The sequence below is a fragment of the Calonectris borealis genome, chromosome Z (genome assembly GCF_964195595.1).
Source record: "Calonectris borealis chromosome Z, bCalBor7.hap1.2, whole genome shotgun sequence".
NCBI classification, from domain to species: domain Eukaryota; kingdom Metazoa; phylum Chordata; class Aves; order Procellariiformes; family Procellariidae; genus Calonectris; species Calonectris borealis.
In genome coordinates this window covers 142280-164218 of record NC_134352.1, presented here as the reverse complement: position 1 = coordinate 164218, position 21939 = coordinate 142280, and the positions used below count along the sequence as shown (strand labels likewise).

The 21939-nt window shown below is 42.5% G+C and overlaps 1 protein-coding gene across 5 annotated transcripts; it reads right to left on the bottom strand.

The window, feature by feature from the left end:
• Positions 1 to 400: 400 nt before the first annotated feature.
• On the bottom strand, positions 401 to 21485 carry DCAF10 (DDB1 and CUL4 associated factor 10). 5 transcript variants are annotated; one of them, XM_075138196.1, is made up of 7 exons: positions 21157 to 21485; positions 16581 to 16694; positions 11044 to 11241; positions 10401 to 10603; positions 9472 to 9582; positions 8128 to 8273; positions 401 to 5822 (listed from the first exon to the last, which is right to left on the bottom strand). In XM_075138196.1, the coding sequence occupies exons 1-7, from the start codon at positions 21447 to 21449 to the stop codon at positions 5478 to 5480; spliced, it is 1410 nt and encodes a 469-aa protein (XP_074994297.1). In that variant the 5' UTR covers positions 21450 to 21485; the 3' UTR covers positions 401 to 5477. The 5 variants fall into 5 exon arrangements, with proteins under 5 accessions (XP_074994297.1, XP_074994296.1, XP_074994300.1 ...); XM_075138195.1 differs by having other exon boundaries at positions 401 to 5846; positions 21157 to 21481; XM_075138199.1 differs by lacking the exon at positions 21157 to 21485 and adding an exon at positions 20275 to 20900 and having other exon boundaries at positions 401 to 5846.
• Positions 21486 to 21939: the final 454 nt, after the last annotated feature.

The window sequence follows — 21939 nt, the reverse complement described above, 5'->3', positions numbered from 1 at the left end:
CTGTTCCCTGTGGGCAGATAGTTGCCTGCTCACCACTGCAAGTCTCCTTCCACAAAATTTTACAAGAACAGCAATGCTGCCTTCAAGGGTTTGCTGTTTGAACAAAAGGAGCTCTCTACGCCACAGGTGCTCAGGCAATGGAATGGTTAATTACACTTAGTTTGTAATTATCATACTAGACCCAACACATGTCCTGCTTTCTAGGCTTCGTGAGTGAGCTGCTGCTTCTCACAAGCATTGACAGTAAGGACAGCAGCAAACAAACTTGTGGAGGGAAAGACACCTGTGTACTGAAGTTTTTTTTTAAGCACTGTTTTTTCCTCTTAGTTGTAGGGAGCAGGCAAGAACCAGTGAGCATTACAGAACAGAGCTCAGTATAAGATAAATACATTAAAATAGATTTTAATTCATTGAATTATTAAATGTTTAATTTATTATGCAAGCAAGAGAAACTGTCCACAAATAGTAAGTTACTGTACGGCTGTGAGTACAATATTTTCAGAGCAGTTCTGATACTTTCTATACTGTATTAAAAGGTTACAATTTTTACTATGAAATCTCAGGTATTTCAAAATATTCTACATGCACAATTTGTTCTTGTATTAAAAACCTTATACTTAACTGAAGATACTTAGTGCTTAAGAAAATGCACCTTTGACTAAGATCAGGAAATGAGAAGTTTCTTTTTCCTGCAGGACAAAAATATTATGGTCTGTTGACTTTTTCCTTTTACGCCAACTTTTTAGAATCTTGTAAACTAGATTTTTTAAAAGCTTTCATTTGGCAAGTGTATTTCTTTCTTCTAAGAGTTCAGATTTCATACAGCAACAGACCCATGTTTTACGGTATCAGGACCTTCTCCACATCAGTGTTACCCAAATTAAAAAAAAAACACCAACAAACAAACAAAAAAACCCCACCAAAATCAACCAAACCCCCGCCCCCCAAAACCCCAGAAAAACCTGATGCTTACATTCTAATTCTGGTAGTAGGCAATCAAACTGTCCTTACCAAGACTCCAAGAGTGCAAACAAACGTGTCTGTGTCTGTCTATATCACTGTGCTTTTCTTCCTATCCCCAATAGTTCTGTTTGGAGGTTACATTTTTCCCTGAACTACCCTTGTTTGACAAGTGGACTGATGCCCTGTGGCTGTATATATACTGAAATACACACACACACCCCCCTCATACAGAGAAAGTACATACACATGAATGTCATTGTATAGTCCCATTAACAGTTTCTCTCCCCCTCCCACAAATGTGTAACAGTGCTGCAGTGATTTAAAGACTGACCTCTAATACTCAGAAAATGCATTTACTCCCACAACATACAGTCACTGGACTATTACAAAAGGATTGCTAGCTTCAAACACTAGTTTGGTTCCTGTAGACGCTGCTATGCATTGACATTCCTATAGAGATCTTAATTTATGCAGTTTATCTGCTTCTGCTGATCAGCCATGCTGTGAATGGAGGAATTCTTTTACTACAGAAGTTAATGAATATGAAACCATGCATTTAAAAAACGTACTGCATGCTTTACAATCAAACGGGGAGTTCTATCTTCAGTAGAAACACTGTAAAATTTATCAAGTGACTTAATGTTTGAGTGGTTGAAAGTAAACCAGTTTAAAGAAACTTCTGGTATAAGCCACTACCGTACTTTGCTGTTAGTGCAGTCTTTCATTTACTGTTTGAAACATTTTCTTCTATTTGTTTCAGACAGTTTTACATAGTTCTGGAAGGTTAAGAATTCATCTTTTGAAATGTAACAGTAAGATAAACCTTTTTTTGACTATCTAGAAATAATCCAAAAGTCACCAACAAATTACTTCATTAATTCAATAAGGCAAGGTAATATTTTCAGAAAGAGAACTGAAAATCATTCCTTCCACCAAGATGCAACTGCAAGGCGTATCAGTTATAAACTACTGAATAGTGTTTCAATAGGTTTTACGTGAACTTCATAGGTAAAATAGATTAACTTTCATTGAAAATCTCCAAGTATTGTTGAAAAGGAGTAATCAAATGATCAAAATCTAAGATTACCTACTTATTCTAATTCAAACTTATTACAAATGTAATCAGAAGAACTAGGTAACGTTTCTACAGCCTACATGGATGGAATCCATCTTAATATGCATCTGCTGCATACGCTACAAAAGCATCAACATATCATCAAACGCCTTAACCAGGTCAACTTTTAGCATCAGTCCTACCCTCCTGCTCAGTGGCCCTGGTTTCCAGAGCTAGGCAGGGCTGGTCAACCCACCACTCTTAGTGCTGTGCACTGCAGGTGGTATCTAGATGTGATGACGTGTGTCACTTTAGAGTAACAGTTCTTTATACAGAAAAGTTAGTGTCCAATGTTTCAGCACAATACTCTTGTAAAAAACAGCATATCATGAGGTAGAATTAAAAAAGTAACACTCAGTGCATATTAACAGGCATAGAATTAAAGTCACAAGCAATCTACCAGTTCAAGGAATTTCTGATAGGAAAAAACAAAACCAGCTATGAAAACAAACAAACAAACAAACAGAGTCAAGAACTGCTTTGATTTCATGGGTGCTTCTTCACCTCCAAAACAAACACGTTTCAAGCCTGTGAGAACAGTATTTAAGATTTCTTCAAAGTGTTACCTGTAGTCCCTTTAATGATGTTTAGTAAAACATTAAATAAATGAGAAAACAGCAGCCTAGAAGTGGGGAAAGCAAGTGCTTAGGGAAAAAGCCATCATGGTCCAGTGCGGGCACGGGGGGAGAACCTGTTTCTTTATTACTAACAGGCCACAACTTTTAATGAAGGGGAGTACAGAGAAATGCAAGTGTTTATACAGTCACACTGCATTCTGTTTCAAAATACTTCAGGAACAGGAAACTCAGCACTTCAACTGGACTAATGTCAAGAACACAGTATCCAGAAGTTTTGCCACATGCTGCTACTGGTTTGTTTTGTTTTGTTTTTCGCCCCAAACAGCTTGGCCAATTAAAAACTCCTTGTAGCTTAGCTCCTCCTTTGCATAAAAATCTTGCATTCCACAACTGTTCTCAAGTTTTCTGTGCACTTCACTTCCATTGCTTTAAGTCACAGACAAGTGAAGTCCCCCTGAACAGTTTCTAACAAACCAACAAATCCAAGCTGCCCCAGATGTAGGTTCAAGTTCACAGGCTGTTATACGGACGCAAAAGGAGCTGGGTGCAAATGGAAGTGATGTATTTCTAAGTGGTCTCAGATACACTTACATATTTTATTCATGCAGTCACTAGGCCCCATTTTTCACGGCTTGGCCCATTAACTTGAAGTGAAAAAATACCTTTTTATGAATTCCATTCCTTGCAGATGGTTCCAAAATCATTGAAAAGGTACAAGTGTTTGAACTTAGGAGTCAGTGTTTTGGAAAATAGGGCATCTCGCTTCATTTATGATTTCATCAGTCTACTTTCAAGTTCAAGACAATAGTTTCAGCAACATCAGAATTGCTCAGAAGATATGCTATGGAACATTTTAACTTATCAGTTGCTATCTGAGAAGACTATGGGCATTTATTTGCATTTTAAGTTAACTGAGTATATTTACTTAAAAAATCATTCTTCCTTGTCCAGCTGGGATGATACTTTACTGAGACACCATCACCAAATAATTCTGTTAAAAACCCATGAGAAGAGAAAGTTTAGGACTTTTACCAAACAGCAGGAAGACTGTCAGCTGTGCATACTTGTCCAATTGAATGTAGTCCTTTAGCAGTCAGCTGCTAGAGATGATGAAAACCCAATGAAGGAGTAATTAACTAGTCCTCAGATTACCAAATACCCAATATTGAAGGCTCTGTATTACTAAAGAAGTTCCTCAAAAGAAGAAATTTAAGATTTTTTTCTCATAATGCAGAGGAGCATTAAGTTTCAATGACTTCTCCACCAACACCCAGAGTATGCTACCTACACAAAACTACAAGAGGATAATCAGACTTATGTATTTGCAGCTATCTCATCTTCATAGATGTCATCTTTTTCCCCAAACACATATTTTGCAAAAGTCTTTATATGAGTCAACTTTTACAAAGCATGCTCTGTCGAGCCAGAGATAGTGAATTTGAACACCAAAATATGACAGTCCTTTTTAGGTAATGTTTTCTGCTGAATTGATTGTGTGATTGGTCAGCAAAACATTAGTGAAATACTAAAAAAACCATCTTGGAACATGTAAATGATGAGAATATTATAAACTGATACGGATGTACGAGACTCGAATAACTGCATTTACAAGGTTGGCTATATTAACTTGAGGGCTAAAACTTGGCATTCATACTTAATATATGGTTTAATGGTGAACGTTTTTCACATCTTACGATAAGCCCAGTTAAATCCAAATAGATCTTACTGTAGACAGGAATGCTTTTAATCCATTCCCAAACTGACAGTACGTGTGAAGAAGAGCTTATCTGGTGATATTACGGACACATCCTAGACAAATTCCTCTCAATGGTGCCGGTGAGGTGTGGAAGAACAGTTAGGTGGGACATAGGCTTAACATCAGCAGAAAATTCTGCAGTGTTAAGTTTCAAATGTGGGAGGAAGGTTTACATTACTGATGTGGAAAGCTCCCTACAACAGAAATCCTGGTGGCTGAGGAGTCAAAGTTGCCCAAGAGAGGCCGACTAAGGACACCCCCATTGTACAAAACATCTGAACAGTTCATCTGCAGTTACAGGACAGGATCTTCACCCATTCAACTCCTGCTTCCCCACCCCAGTCTTTTCCTACTAAATTCTCTGAGGAACAAATGCAGTTACATCTCCATCCAGAACCTCTTCCTTCTGGCAATAAGCACAATATATGCAATCACAGAAAACCAAATGTTTTAACTGTAGCAAAACATACAGAAAGTTGACTCATTTTTCTAGCCAATCACAAGCAACCAGATTAATATATAAATGAAAACAAAATTTTCTTTTCTTTTTGTGACAGTAACTAATCATGTTAGTTACACAGAAAAGCAGTTCATTATCTAATAATCACCGTATAGTAGTTTCAGCAACAGAAAAGGCCAAGGAAGTGTACGTGAGGGAGTCCAGCTCCTTTGGAACAAGGAGGTGTCGTACCTCGGGAGCCTAGGGGAGTTTTGGTTGAACTGCTACCCCTGCCCCCTCTACATTTGCTTCAAATAGCCCACTTCAAGTTGCATTGATGGAAATTCTCAACAAGTATTATGGTACAAACAAACCAGAACAATGACTTGATGGCACAGGATCAGCAGGAGCAGAGGTCTGCTTGGAAGGCTGAAAACACAGCGCATGGAAGTGGATGCAGTATGAGAATGCATACAGTGCTGGGCTGGAAACTCATTCCACTGTTGTGTTCAGAGATCATAGTAACTATGATCTTATCCGGATTTAGAGATTTCAGAAAGAACACACTTCAACTAAACTGAAGTAAAAACCACAAACATCTGAAGGTCCTGTTGATGCAAGATGTGCCTAGAACTTTGGCTGATACAGAGAAACACGTCCACTAAGGCACCCCGAGGCAATCTGACAGTGTGTTGGAGAAAACTTGGTTGTCAGTACCACGTCATTGTGAGAGTAGAGGGAACGGATTTCTTTCAGAGGACTGGCTTCTTTGGGCAAACAGTCGACAAGTTCACTGCAGTGTGCATCAAACCCCAACAAGCGGATCCCAAAGGCATGCGGGGATGAAATCATCCGGCCATCGGGACTGAAACAAAGTTCTTTGATGTAACCCCGGCCCACATTGGCTTCTTCAATGCAATGAGTCAATCGCAGGGAACAACGAGGCGAGACGGGGCGCACAGGGGCTCCTTCCTGGAATTCATAGACACAAGTCCACTAAAGGGAGAGGCAGAGAAAGGAACATTGAAAGAAAAGTAAAGTACTGCAAATACTCATTGCCTCCCGCTGCATGTTGAGTAACACAGGAATGACCAATGCTATTGCTTATCTACTCTTCGATAAGCATCTACTATGGAACATTGGAAACAGGCCGGTTCCTTGGCATCTCCTCCGCTTTGAACTGTCTAAGCAAAACAGCTGTCTACCATGAAAGCTGCTTTTTTAATTAAACGGACGCTAGATACAATCTTTTAAATCTAGCTTTTAAATCTGGAAAGAGCAAAGCCTAATCCTTTGGCCAGGCATCTGCTCTAATTTAGTAAACATTTAAATGAAATCTACAATAAAGTAGAACTCAGCCTGCTGTAATTTACAATTGACCATTGGCATTTTGTGCCCTTAACTTCAAAAGGAAAGAAATCTTGAAACACGAGGGAAATAGAGTTTTGAAGGAATGTTATGAACAGCTCTATAGCCAGCTTGTTACTTGTAAGACAGCCAGGGATTTTAATGTGTAATCTAATTATCTAATCTCAAACCAAATGCAAAAACAGCTCTATGACAAAGTTTATATTGTGTCGAAAGATTCAATTTCAGCCACAAGACAAAAGAAGTGTTCTTAGTTCTGTTTCATGTATTCTACTGAAATAAACACAAAGGGAATAACAGTAATGAATATAAATAGAATAGAGTAAGGCAGACACTAGGACTATGGGAAATTATAACTAGGTCAATTGTCAGTATCAACTAACGCAATATAATATTTGCATTTTCAAAAAATTCTGTGTTGTATAGTGGTTTGATTGTAAGTTTACAGAACCAGCATTAAAATTTATAACAAATCTGCTAAGCTTCCATTTAGTCCTCTACACGTCTGTAAGAAGTTACCATTACAAAGAGTGGCTTTCTTAAAAAAACCAACCAAACAAACAAAAACACCAAAAACCAACCAAAAAATAAACACCCACTCCCCAAAAAGTCCCAAACAAACCCAAAACCAAACCAACCCCAATTTACACCAGCTATCAAAATAACTAAACTGTTTATTATTGGTCAAATATTCAAATAATTCTTTGTGGTTTTGGAAAACAAATATAAAACCTCTGTGTCTTGAAAACAGAGTGGTCTGCACAACTGTCTCAGCAATAATTATGAAATAACCCCAGGAGAAAAAAGGTGTTTGCAAGAGGACCATCTAGTGAAATCCAGGTGTTCTGAAGGCTCTGGGCTGGGCTTTAAGTTAGAAGAGAGCTCGAGTTAGCCTGGAAGTACTTCTTCAAAAGCAGGTGCTCCCAAACAAAACCAGCACGCTCTTGCTTTTTGTATACAGTCCATGAAGAAGTTTTTTCATTATTTCTGAGTGCATTACAGACTGCTTGTTTGTCTTAAAACAGGGTCCCAGTGCAATATAGCAGCTATTATGTGACACTTCACAAACAGAATCTGGGGAAGCATAATCCAACACTGGCCTTAAAGTCTGCTATTACTTCTTTAAAGCAGTGTTTAGGCGAGTGAAATATGCAAGTTGCAGCTGAGCTGTAGCTGGTCTTATGACTTAGCACTTCAGGTAAAGGCTTGAAATGGATTCTGCCAGGAAGATCATGAATTCCACACCTTTGTATTTAAGTTGCAGAGTTTTAGGATGAGAGTTGACACCAAGGCACTTTGACATTACATAAACAACAGTAGAGTTCATCATATTCAGACCTATGGTGTGTCAGTTTTAAGTAGATGCAGAAATATGTCATGAGTTTTTTTCACAGCAGTGTAGAAGCACCCTCTGGAAAGCATTCATCAGCACAGCAGGAGCACTTCATCCTTGGAGCACCAATGGAGATAGAAAACATTCCAAAGGCACTTGAAGAATTCAGAGGAGCTTCTCTGCTCAAATTAAACCATGTTCACCAGTATGCAACTCTCTAATCCTCTGTCTTTTCCAAGTTCATGCCTCCAATATTTTGGCAGGTACATATTTTTAAGTCATGTATTTGGCGGCACAACTACTGTTTGAAAGCTTTTAACAGAGCTGTGAACTGTAAAATGTATTCTGTGAAAGAGCTGGGCAATTCAGGAGTACTGAAGGCAGGATACAAAGTCATATAAGATCATTAAAAAAAAAAATTAATACTTTTGGTGTAAAATTAATGTATTTGTAAGCAGAAATAACTGACTAATTTATTCAAATGCAAATTTACCCAGAAAAAAGAAATTTCAATATAGTTGTATGATTGATACATCTTACTCAACGTATTTTAAAAAAAAAACATATTTATTTTACCTCCTGGTCATCTGTATTACTTGAGCACCGAAGAAGCGTAGCCCACCCTTTTGGATGTAGCTGTAGTGATGTAATGCAATTGCCTCGATCTCTTTCTCCAGGAACCTCTGGTGTTAAGACTTCCAAACTATTTCTAGGTGATCCACCTAGAAGGGGAAGTCAACTGTAAGTCTTAGTGAAGTCTATACATTGATCTTCACCTCTCTCATCAGCCTACTGCTGAAACTAGGTCAAACACATGACACTTGCTAGAAAAGACTGCACCTTTATGAAAGGATAAATCAAACGAGAGGTTATACGAACAACTGAAGCTAATACCAATGGGCTTAGTCCTGATTTCAAATAGCTTTTTTGAAATTTGCCTTCCAAGACCTGCATTAAACCACCTCATATTGTGAACTAAGTCAGACTTAACTTTCCACACATAAACTCTTCATTATCATTAAGACAAAGTCTAAAGACTGTTTTTTTATAAGAACTACTGGTTCTCCAACTTGTATGATGTCTTTTCCAAATGCCTTCCAAAGTCTGCTCAGCTGTATGCAGCTTGCCTCCGTTCTCCCCCTCACCCCTAGAAAGCTTTTCACAGGTAAATCATGACCCGGCATCCAGATGAGCCTCCTCCTTTCAAGTATGTTTGAGGATCTCACAACCATGAGTAGTTAAAACTTAATATTATACTTATTTTAAATTGCATGTGATTCACAAAGTATTTACCAATTTGCCAGGTTCACGCTGCCTCTCTGAAAGCATATCCTAGATTCAGAAGAAGCCTGCTAATCACAGGATCATCAGTTTTCATAGCTCTGTAGTTAGGTAGGACTTGGTTTGTAATCAGAACTTCACAAAACACTCTGTTCACATTTAAGAACCTGTCTGCATATTCTTTTTCTATGCCATTGACTCCTCATGGAGAAACTACAGATACGTATTCCCATAATTAAGGAAAACAAAAAGCAAAACATAGCTACGTTCTGCTCTGTTTTTTTCTCCCCCCCCCCCTCCCCCCCACCTGTGAAGGTCATTCATACAAACTTTGTTCGAGGAAAAAACACAAGGAAAAGGGAGTACCTCTCCTCCCTATGTAACAACAATAATGTACTAATATAAAATAAAGATCTTGTTGCTATTATCAGATTTCTTGGAAGAAAACTGATTAGATCCCCAGACTTCTGTGTGCAATGATATTTTATTGGTTTAATAGAAGCCACAGCAACATTATTCTTTTAAAAATCACAGAGACAAAAATGCAGTTTTTCCACTATTATACTCTGGCCTCTTCTGGATACAATGAGTCAAAGTTCATGATTTTTTATTTTTTATTTTTTTAAAATTTTTTCCTACCTTCTCGCTGGGAGGACCGTGACATGTGTTTCTCAGACAGTGGACCTGAATCATTCTGGTGACATGGTGAACCAACAGTTCGAGGACCAGACGAACCTGATGACGTTATGTCTGCAAACAGCACCAGCCATGTGAACATAATAAGCTAAGCACAGCCCACTTACTATGCATGTCCCTCACTTAACCCTCCTAAGAAATGTTCAGTAAAGGGTAAGAGTAAGGCATCTTTTTAAGAAAACACTTTTCAGAGCTCAGTTTATAGTCTAAAAGTACCATTCTTTTTGTGCCTCATACAAATAAACTGCCAGCACAACAAACTCTACTGGGAATAAGAAGTGAGCTGCATTCCTTCCTTCCTTCTTATGCACTGTGACTGCTAAAAGCTGGGGTATGCATTTTTCCCCAGGCCATTTTCTCCCTTTATATCCTGACACCCCACATGGCAGACTTTCTGTCAGTATTTTGCTCTGTTAGTGCCACAATGCAGGAGAAAGCAAACAGTGAAATTTCAGAGCACACAATTCTTCCAGAGCAACCACACCCTACATAACAGTCACTAGTAGTTTCTGGAGCTCACATACAGTTGGCCCACTGAACATAGGTTAAGTTTCTTTTACTACAGGACCAAGGACAGTAGATAAATAAAGCTAGGGACTGCCAGCTCGAGGTGACAAAATTCCACAGGCACTATATCCTGCAGTGCTGAAGTCTTGACACCAAAAATCACCTTAGACACTTTTCCTGAGTCACAACATACTACTCAACAGTACAAATGCGTGTGACCCCTCAACAACAGAGCAGCTACCATGCTGAAGAGTTCCTCGGCAGAATCCTTCCGACTCCATCTCTGCCTTCTTTGGCTAGCTAAGAGTATCCCATAAAACACCTCTAACACAGAAGCTGCCACAGACTTTTCCACAAGCATTCACCTGAACTTGATGTAGTTCGCCTAGCTCTTAAAATTGGGTAGCTGCCAACCTCTAAAGATTTGTTTAGGTCAAGGTCATGCAAAATCAGAAGATATCCAGAGGAGGTTGAGATCAACATTTTGGAACAGTCTGGTGTCAGCCTCATTCGCATAAGAAAACGGGTGTGAAAAAACTTCTTGTGGGGACATCCATCTTCTGTGCACCTGGACAGCGAAAAAAGCACAAGAAATGGCTGCGATTAGCTTCAACTCAAGTCCCTAATAATGTCCAGAAGAGTCCAAAATCCTTGTTCATCTGAAAACTTTTTTTGAGTACTGTCCTCATTCTACTTAAATCAGATCTTAATGAAATGGCAGAAATCACATTTTCATACTGTGAAATGTGTATGAAGACAGAACTTTTTCAAAAAGGAAGAACTACATTTTGGCATGTCAGCAAGAAAACTGCTCGTTTTATACAGCTTTTAGCTAGTGGACTATTACCATGTAAAGGTGATGCAAGTTCTTGATAAGGGCTATAAACTAATCACAGTATTTAAGAATGCATTATAGCACCATTCAAGGAAGCAGGTTTTCCATCTTGTACAGAAGAACCCTACCCTTGTGTGTTCTAGGAATGTAACAGCTCGAACACAGCCACGTACCTGTTTGTGTCCCAGATGATCACATTTCCATCAAACCCTGATGTTACTAGTAATCTTGTATTGGTATCATACTCGATGTTCTTAACCCAGCTGGTGTGACCATGTAAAGTGCACACTTTTGTGTTCAGCTTTCTCAAATCCCAAAGTGCTATTGTAGTGTCATCAGAACAAGTTGCAAACAGTCGATTATCTAGAAACCTGAAAATGGGAGAGAAATACTGTGGCTGCTTAGTGCCTTTTCTAATCGAAATATTCTTAAGCAGGAGAGTGGCCACACAAAAAAATTAACATACAGCAGAATATTTGCCAATAAAACAGTTCCATTAAAAATCAGTACTGTCGGGATGTGAACCAGTAGTACATCTGTAGTAGCAAACTAGTAAACCTGCAGAAGCATAGCAGAAGTTTGTTTGGTTGGTTTTTTGGTTGGTTGTTTTTTTGGTTGTCTTTTTTTTTTTTTCAATGAATCGCGTAAAAATCACACAATCACCAGATAACCAGAGGAACAAATGCTCACACAGAATCCCTGTGGTAACTAAATTACTTACCCATCTGGACAATACTCAGCTTTAAACTTACCAAGTCTTTATAAGACACAAACGTCCTAGGACTGGTCAGCTTTTAGACCACTGGCAACCTATTCCCATGGACTGGTTTGGCAGTCCCTGCAACAGAGGTTTGCTAGCCTAGATTGTTTGTAATTTATGCCTTTCATCTTCCCCAGATGCCTTCATCTTTTTGCCAGATCCTGTCGCTGCTATGGACAGGCAGCACCAGAAGACACAGCAATTCTACCTTCATTCAGACCACACAAGATCCTATCAGCTCATAATTAATTAACCCATGCTCTTCTTTATTCTCTTCATTTCTACTGACATATCCACCGTCGTTCTTTCCCTACTATTCTTTAAATCTTCCTCTCTTCCCCACTACAGATATAAGCTCCCTGCACTCAACGGCGGTTTTAAAAATAAAGATCACGTTTTGTTATTCCTACTGGAAGCCCCCTATTGCTATTAAACCTTGCTGCTCTGTATGGTGCACATCCCGCTAGCTTAGCCAAAACACATGGTGTCCAAGCCTCCTTTAGCTAACGCCTGAACGCCTCCCGCTCCGCAAGGCCTGACCTTGCTCTGTACCACACATGGTCGCTTGGCATCTGATGTAGTCAGTCCCAACCGAAAGCTCTCATCAGATCTTGACCTCATTGGCACAGGCAGAGCACAGCACTCATCGCAAAGCCTGCTATAGGAGTCGATCAACGGGGACCCGCTTTCAGAAACGCCCTGCCTAGCCAGCCCTGCACAGACAGTAATGGAACCGCCCATGCTGGAAACGTTCAGTGCCAGGCTTATCGGTGCTGGTGAGGCAAACCGATGCCCTGCTCTTACCAGAAGGCTGTTAGAGATGATGGATCTCCAGAGGCCCTTTCCAACCAGACCATCTGCCACTCCGTGATATGGCCACAGCTCTGCACAGACGTCTGAGGCACACCACATGTCTGCATCGAGCATGCTGAAAAGCTGGCCCCATGGTTTTACATGGGACATACAATAGTGCTTTTCCGAGAGATTTAATCCAGCAGATTAACTGTCCAATGCATGGCTTGCTTTACTAACCACATGGTTTACACTACACATGGTATTGCTATCTTGGAAACATGTACTGGATCTACATCTGAACATTGCCACTGTTTGCACATTTCCCTAGACCCTTAATTTCATTCCACCTTTGCCCATTTTTTGCTTTGGAGTCCGTCCAAATCCACAATGCCCTAGGAGCACTGCTCGCTGCAGCTGCGGAGCCAGGAGAAGTCATGCAGACCTCCTGCATCCAGGAAGGTTTTGTACCACCTGGACAGTCTCAACATTCTCCATCAAAAAGCAAGGGCCTTTTGCTCCCACTTTTCTTGCCTTTCCTTTGCTAATAGTACAATTCACGTGTTTGAAGCAGGCATACGAAGTTGGGCTTTTCAAATGCACAAAAGTAGATACACATATCAAAGTACATGTGCAGAGCACTGTTTAGGATGAGAATTTCAGATCACCTTTGGAAGTAGCTGCACAGCCTACCCAAATGTATGGACTCCTTCAATACAGAAGTGCCTTTGAGGATTTGAGTGGTTTGGGTTTGAATCACAATATAACCCGGAATTCTGTTTGACTCAAACTACCGCAGAAGAGCAAGCCTACTGCTCTGTATTTCACAAGGTATTTACAGACCTACAGTTTTACAGTACACTTTTATGCAGCAGTGAATTTATCTCACATGCATAGTGCTCCATACACACTGTGTATGTTCTGCACTTAGCAGGTCTTGAGTTCCTGCTTTCTTAACAGATGACAGGGTTGTTGCTAATGTCATATTGGGAGAAGATGAGAAAGTGGAAAAGAATAGGGGTCATACTAGTTGGATTACTACACTGATCAGGTTAAGTACTTAGACTGCTCAGGTGGTAATTCTTCATCATGATAATCTCTGGTCTTCAGCCAAAATTCAGTGTATTCACTCTTGCCTGAAGTAGCATGAGGCAGCTTGACCACCTTCAAGTGATTATAGAAGGAAAGAATATCTCACATAAAAACACTCCATCAGGCAGAAGGGGATAGAAGGGCTGGAATCAGCACTAAAAAGGCATAGCTAGGTAATAAATTGAATAAATTGAGTCTAGAGGTTGCGGAAGCAAACGGAAGACTTTTCAAAAGCACGAAGTGAAAACAAGACTTGGTTTGAAAGTGTCCTTAGACAAGTTATTTGGTTCACTGCAAAAATCACTGCATAAAATTATTTAGCTTGCATTACACAGACCAAACTTTATCATACTCCACTCCCACTGTAATTTATGCATGCCCTTACTTTTAGAAGGGCAAAGCATACTGTTTTATGTTTGGAATTCATGCCTGACGAAGGCCTTTGGAAAAAAAAAAGTACCTGACGTAGAAGGGAAAATAAAACCTATCTGAAAAACACCAGAAGTAGCTGCACATGAAAACTAAGGCAAGAACGATCTACACAGAGGCATGTGGTAAGTTACCCCTAGAAACAGCATTTTATCTTCTAGACTTAGAACCAGGCTACATCATGTAAAAACAGCAATAACTCCAATGAAAAATAACCAACTACAATGGGAATAATCCAACATTTCAGATTTTCAGGGCGAAAGTAAAACAGAGTACACTTCTTGCCTGTATAAATCCATCACTTGCCTTTATCTTGGATGCTACAGGCAACCCTGCTTCACCTACCACAAACAGGCTTCAGAAGAAATAGACAGGGAGATACAAATGGTATTGAACAGCTTTCATATAGGGAACGACCAAGCAGACTAGGATTCACTTGAAAAACAGCTAATTGAAGGTGCATATGACTCAAGCATATAAAACTGACACAGAGAAAGTAAACAGAGATTAGTTGTTCCTTGTCTTCCTACTTAAGAAAACAAAAAAACTAGAGGGCCTCAAACTAAGCTAGTAAGTTTTAAAAACATTATTAAATAGTCCTTGAAACACATTTGTGCTAAGGAGCTCGGCCATGGGAGAGTTTTAAGTAAGCTCAAAACCTGACCAAATTCAGGTGGGAAAAAATGTCTGCTTCAGATGATTACACAGAAATCCCCAGCAACTGGGAGACTACTGGAAGAGGACCACTACGTGCTTCCCTGTTCATACATACCTCTGAGGCACCTGCTATAGGGCACAGCAGTAATGGTATTTATTTTAGGTGCCTATTACAAGGAATTTCTGTAGTAGTACAGTGCCTGGAGTCCTGCTCATTAAGCAGAAACAATACTCCAGGTAATGCTGTACTAACCATGTATTACAGAATATAGTTAAGTTCCTTGTAACTAAGTTTATAACAACAAACAAATGGGGACATGCAGGAAAAGACTGAAAAAGATGCCACTATCCTACAAAGACGAAATAAAGCTTTAAGAAAGAAAGCAGAAAGTTTATTACATGTTGCTAGGAAGGACCTCAGTCTGGTGATTAACAGTATATCTCAGAGTTATCTGCTTGGAGGTAGTACTGGTATTTTTATGTAAATCAAACTACACAGAGAAAAGACATTTAAGGACCAAGAACAGACTTACAGCCTCACAGACAGCCAAAGTGGAAAGAAAAGAGATCCTTTGAATAAGAGGAGAGAGTGGCAGGAAGTTTCAATGCTGTTCTCAACCAAGGAATGAGATAAATTTCCAAGACCAGCACAGCTGACTATAACAGAGACAGCCAACAGGTCAAGGAGCCTGCAACAAAACGCTCTTTGTAAAACATGATCCAGACTAACTCCCTTCAACCCCAGCAAGAGCAGCTTGAATGTAAGGATCAGATACTGAATTAGGGATGTATAAAAATCAAAATAAATGCGGTTTGCCTTTCCCTTCCAATATGTTGATAACATGGCTTTATTTCTCACCTAGCTTTATCTAAAAATAAGCACATTTCAAGGACAACCACTGGCATGCAAGATAAGTGAAAAGCTGTATTTCCTCACAGAAAACCATGTTCTCAACATCTTCTTTTCTATTTGTGTCAGCTAGCCCCAGCTTTTACTTCAGCTTTTCTGAAAGACATCCAACTGATGTAAAACTTCAGTCTCTTCTAAAAAGGACAGGCAGCTTGTGAAAAACATCAATTTATCTGAAGAACACGTAAAGACATTGGCATCCCACATTTTATTCAGCTCTTTTGAGGGGAAATGCTCAGATTGCTTCTACAGTTTTCTTGGTTTTTTTTCGTTTGGGTTTTGGGTTGGTGTTTTTTTTTGCTTTGAGAATCTGAGTGAAGAGAGGCTGCAATATTGTCCACAAGGTTAAAAACCGTCTTAAGTTCACATGTGAAAGTGAACTCAGACCCAGAACAGCTAAAAATAATAGAATTTAATAGGAAAAACACTACATGACAAAAATACTGATGATATACATTCCTGCGCTTGCTGTTTCCCACTTCATCCTGAGAAAACAAGCAAAGGATTTAAACCATAAAGACTGAATTTAAGTTGAATTGCGGAAGCCATTTCACTTTCCCAGCTCTTCTATATCATACCTGTATTTAAAGCAGCCAATCTTTGTTTGGAAATTTCTACGCAACTATGGCAATTACTCTTACGATTCAAAATACCAGCCATATTCATATAAATATCTGATCTTGCTATGGTCTCAGACTTGTACTTCAAATATAAATCACACACTACTTTCGCTCTGATTTACCGCATTCATTCAGGGCATACCAAAGGCCAGGGAATACAGGTGATAATACCTTAACACTCTTCCCCTACCATAAACTGCAGCTCCTCCATCAACAAAACCATCTGCTAGCATTATATACCACCACCACTTTCAGATTCCTCCTCTTCCCCTTTCCAGCCTTTCCCCACCTCCAATACCACAGAGAAAGAAAATGGCACAAAGCAAACTGCAGCCTAACGGCCTCACAACACCCAGAAAGCTTGGGGAGTAACACAAGCTTATCACGCTGTCATAAGAAAAGCACCTATGGTAAGACAAAATATGAGGTCTTTTATTCCTTCTGACCTACCTGATATTATTTACACAGTCTTCATGAGCTTCAGAGAGAGTTTTGATGTGCTTTGAAGATATTGGGTCAAAAAGCAGTACTTCAGTCTGTTCACAAGCAACAGTCAGCACTGACCTGCAGGGGAGTAGAGCAAAACAGAAACATTTGTATTCGGTAAATGAAATAAATCTGTGGGCATCCAGCTAACCTCCATTCCCTATCCTCACAGAAACACAGCTTCACCATTACCCAGCTTGGCTTTCTGTTTACACTGCACAGAATTTGCAGCCGTGTTTATATTTTTTTATTGCCTTCTTGCACATGCCTATTCTCAAGCACCTAATACACAAAAAATGTAGAAGAAAATAGCATGTTGTTTTGTTCTGCAGAAGTTAACTTCTCTAACTTGTTTTTGAGAGACCATGACTCTTCTCCTACCTGGCTGTTGGCATAATTAATGCACAGCTGGTGCATTCGCTGAACAGACCACATGATCTTTTAATTCACTTCTTTTTTTTTTAAAAAACACACAGGGTGGTTGTTTTGTAACAGCTATGTACTTCATAAATCCAATGATGGAGTTATTTAAATCACACAGTTAAGTGTATTTACATCAGTGGTTTTTTTAGAAGTTACTTGAGGGTGATTTGTCCCATCACTGCAGTGCAGTGCATGAACTCAGTGGTTCCTGTCCAGGAAAAAAGAAGAATCAAGCTCTGGCATGAAACCTGCTGCTTTGTTCATGTGAGGATATTTGCTTAATATTGCAGGAAGGAGGAAAAAAAAAAAGACAACAGCACCCAAGAGTAAGTGGAAAGGCATCTACTCTGGAATTCTACTGCAGATTTCCCATATGCCCATATCGTGGTCTCCCTCTGTCCATTCACTGGCAATGCTTTTCGGGGGGTTGACACTGTAGTTTGCTTTCGGGGTGTCAGACAATCAGCTGAAGAGCTCTGTAAAATGCAAGGGTCTGACAGAGGCTGTACTGAGAAAGGAAGTGCAGCCTGCGTCAAGTGCTGGCAGTCTGCTCACACATGTGAGTCAACCAGTTGTGAGCCACCTTTTACACTGTCATTGCATTAATCCTCGTTAAAAAGGACAACATACGGTAATAACCCCCTCCAATCTCCCTCCCTTATCAACTATGACAATATGCCCCTCAGACCTTTACAGATGTTACCCCAGCTACACCACCACTTTGTAACAGGCAGCCAGTCCTGAAGTGCAACCACCGACTTCTTCTGGGTGAAGACGTACCGTTTCCTCATCTCCTTCCGTAACACTGACTTCAACGGCTATTTAGTTTGGCATCCACACAAAAGCAACATAAAGATGACATTCAGACTGCGTATTCAGGAGCAGAATTTTTAAACTAAACTCTAAAGGATAGCATCCTTCCTCAATAATTCAACTATTCAAGCAGCTCTTACTGACTGCCTGCATTTTTCTACATCAAAATAGCATGAAGGGAGCAAATGCTAAAGGCAGAAATAAGACTGATTCAAACGTTTATTTAAAATATCTAGCCTTTCTGAAACCGAGTCATTTTTTCACTAAGAGCTTATATTATAAAGTTTAGATTTAGAAGTTTTACTTTTTAAAATAGCAAGAAGTCAGGGGATTGCTATTAGACATCACATGCTATTAGCTACAAAGAAAAAGAGTTCTGCGACAAAAGATATTGTTTTCTAAATGCAGTAGTGTTGTTATGGAAGTGATGGTCAAAGGCAGCAGCAAGACACTGGCACCAGTCTAAATTGGGCATTAACAGAGACTGAGGCTGGGAACATGGCTAATTGTTATCCATGTTTTTTGAGATTTCACAACAGACATTAAACCATGCTACCATTACTACTCTGAGGACACAGAAAAGTCTGGAGCAAGATTTAGGACCTTACTGTACCACCTAATTCACTTGCCAAAACCAGAACAACTTCCAGGAACTACAATTTCAAGGATGTTACCTCCTTTAAAAGAAGCACCTTTTCTTCCCCACATGAAGACCTCTGTGCATCCATTTATAGCTTTTCTCGGAGAAAAAAATCAAATACCTTGTCCAGAATACAGATTATTTGTGAATGAGACCAGAGACGTCTGCAGAGACTTCACAGGAGTCCCAACAGGCACAGAAAACATCAACTGTCCACAGCCTGAGCAGGCTGTCTAGCTCTGCACCAGGGTCTCCTAGGGTATCGATATTTACTGGGTTCATGTATGCTGAAAAGGTCTGACTAAGTACAATGACACGACAGTAACAGTGAAGTCTGGCCTGCTAAATTAGTGAAGCCGATCTCCAGGAAAGCTCAGAAATTCTCCCAACACTGCAACAACTCTGACCAGTACAGCAGTGTTACAGCAAGAGGGCGTGACCCTCGGTGCGCAAAGTGAGCCTGTGAGGAGCAGTTCCCCACAGGCAGGTCAGACCTAACCGGCAGCACACACAGAGCCCAGCTGCAGGATCCCCGCTGTGTCCCCAGAACAGTGCTTTGAGGAGCGAGAAGCTGACAGAACGGGCAAGGAACAGGGACGCAGCACTGCTGACCACAGTCGGTTCCCTTGGTAGAGGCTACAGAGAGACCAGAAATCTCCACGGCACAGGATGGGTCTGGCCAGCATGGGTTAGAGCAGGTCAGTGACAGCTCTAAGCTAAGCCTAACCAGCAGAGAATCACACAAGGTTTGGGCTGTTTCATTTGGTATTAAGGCAACTGAGGTTCAGTACCATGTCCTAACCTATGCCCAACACCACTTGTAGTCCGCTGGGTCAAGCACTGCAGCCACACAAAACACCAGGTCCATGGACACATCCCTTTGACACAAGAGCCCTTTTACTGGGTTTGTTTTTGGAAAGGGAAGATCCCTAATTTAGCTCACCGTGCAGCCTTATAAGTGTCAGACACAAAGGAGGCATACAAACCCAGAAAACTACATATGCAACAGAAACTTGCACAAATAACCTTAAACCACAGCCCAGCTGTACTGCTACTGCAGCTGAAACTTTCTACACCAGTACAGAACATCCACGTGTGGGTATTTTGCAATTTAGTCACTGCGACTAAGCCAGGAGAGCGATCCCACCTGGCCTCTTCGCACCGCATACAGCAGAGAGGGCCCCGTGCCTCAGGAACCTTAAGCACACCTGGCTGGGGATCTACAAAAGAAATTACTTTCCAGCAACAGTCACTTGAGAATGATTTTGATAAGTTTCTGGAGCTGAACTTTGTCCTCTTCAAAAAACATAGGAACAAATAAGGAGTTGAAACTTGGCTCTACAGCACAACCATGGCAAAATCGTCATGAATTCAGAAGTTCATGGAAACCAGAACTCTGTTCTGACAAAAACTCGCTGAAAACAGAAAAGCTGACTAGGTATCAAGGGTAACAAAGATTTCAATTCTGACTATCCAAACTGAAAATACTGTTGAGACCACCCTAGCTTGCAAGGTGTTTCTGCCAAGAAAAGTTCACATACAAGCATGCTGCAAGAATCAAATATGCAGATATCTCTGAACTGAACTCGCTCTGCTTTGAGCTCGTGTGCCAGGACTTCTTTTATTCTAAATGAGTCCAACGGTCTTTTGCTTTTGTCTACACTGTTAGACAAGTGTACAGCAGGACACCTCTAAACTCATTTACCAGTGCAGACCTGCAAAATTCACAGAACCCTAAATGAATAAGTAAGTAAGTATTACTTATACTTATTACTTACTTACATAAGAAACTTAACCTTCTGAGCACATCTGACGCTAACGCTTTTGTGAGTTAAAGAAACGGTTCCACCACTCTGTTCTCAACCTTATGCCTCAGTTTATCGTCTCCCCTTCTCCTGCAGGAAGAACCGCAAAGGAGCCAGGAGCACCGCCAGGCCATGGAAAGCGCACTCCGTCCAGGGGAGCCCTCTGTTACCACTCTCCTGCTCCACCGGTGCTGTTCTGTGCCTACTGCCTGCAACGCAGCTGCTAGCCTGGAGCGAAACACCAACCAGACGGCTCACAACGTGACGGGTTCACGGCGTGACGGCCATGCAGTCATTAGCAGGGAGGAACCGCGGAGCAGTGCAGTCGCCGTACAGCACCAGGGCCTCCCGTCTGGGCCTGACGAGCCAAGCCCTGTCTTCCCCGGGTAGAGTCTCGATGCTCCTCCAGCTGAGCCACCTCAGACCTCACAGTCCCCCAGCCACAGGCATACCGGATCATTACAAAAGTGGCCCCCCGAGGCAGAGAGCGACGGGGCAGGGGGTCACCAGCCTTGCCCAGCACCCGGGGGGATCTTCCGCGGCGCAGACAGCCGCGCCGCCTGCCAGGCCCAGGTTCGGCTCTTGGAGGCCGGGGCATCGCCGGCGCCGTCCCCCGCAGCCAGCGCAGCCAAGCCAGGTGCTCCGCAGCGGGCAGCAGCCGGGTGGCAGGGCACCGCCCCGGCGCAGGCACCGCGGGCTCCGCTCTGCCCGCCCGGGTGGGCCAGCGCAGCGCGACGCCGACGGGAGCGGCGACAGGCAGCCGCGGCGGCCGGCCGGCTGCGGGGAGCACGGGGCAGCGGAGTCGCCGGGCGCAGCCCGCGGGGGAGCCGGGGAGCGGGGAACCGCGCGCGGCCCCTACCCGTCGGGCGAGTACTCGAGGTTGAAGACGGCGCCGTGCGTGCGGGTGCTGAGGTACACGGAGTCGGCGGGCTGGATGGAGCCGTACAGCCCGGTCATGGCGCGGAAGGTGTCCCGTGCCGGGTCCACGGCGGCGCTGCGGCCCAGGCAGCGCCCGCGCAGCCACCCGAACAGGCCGCCCCCCGGCACCGCCCGCGGGGAGGCGGGCGGCAGCGCCGGCTCCATGCCAGCGGGCGAGCCAGGCCCCGAGGCCGCCGGGCCGCCGGTCCCTGCCCGGGACGCCTCCGCGCTCATCGCGCGCCGGGCGCGGGCATCGCCGGGCCGCGCCTCCGTCTGCCCTCCGCCGGCGGCACCACGCCTGCGCGCCCGCCGCCCCGCCCCCTGCGCGTCACCGCCCTCTCACGTGACGGCCCCTCGCGGCGCAGCTCGGGACATGTGACCGCCGCCCCCCGCCCGTCCCGTTCACCCCCGCCCCGCCCCCCGCCAGCGGAGGCGGCGTTCCGCGCAACGCAGACGGAGGCGGGGAAAAGACGATCTCCTCGTCCTCCCCCATCCTCCCCAGGCCCCGGGAACCGCAGAGCGCCGGTAACCTGCCCCCCGCGAAGACTACGTACAGAGCACCTGGCCGTAATGAAGTGTATTAGATCTCACAACGCGGAGCTCGCAAAACGCCATGGAACAGCTGTGTTAAGTCACACCGTGCCCCAGCGAGCTTGTTACCTGCACAGCCAGTGCCGAGACCAAAGCTACGATCTTCCAGGTGTGCCAGGAGCGCAGAAGCACC

Coding starts and splice junctions, on each gene's coding strand:
- DCAF10 (XM_075138195.1), bottom strand. CDS start 21,449: ATGAGCGCGGAGGCGTCCCGGGCAGGGACCGGCGGCCCGGCGGCCTCG. Junction 10,604..11,043: donor ATCATCTGGGACACAAACAG/GTACGTGGCTGT, acceptor TTCGCTGTCCAG/GTGCACAGAAGATGGATGTC. Junction 9,583..10,400: donor GCGAACTACATCAAGTTCAG/GTGAATGCTTGT, acceptor TGCTGTTTGCAG/ACATAACGTCATCAGGTTCG.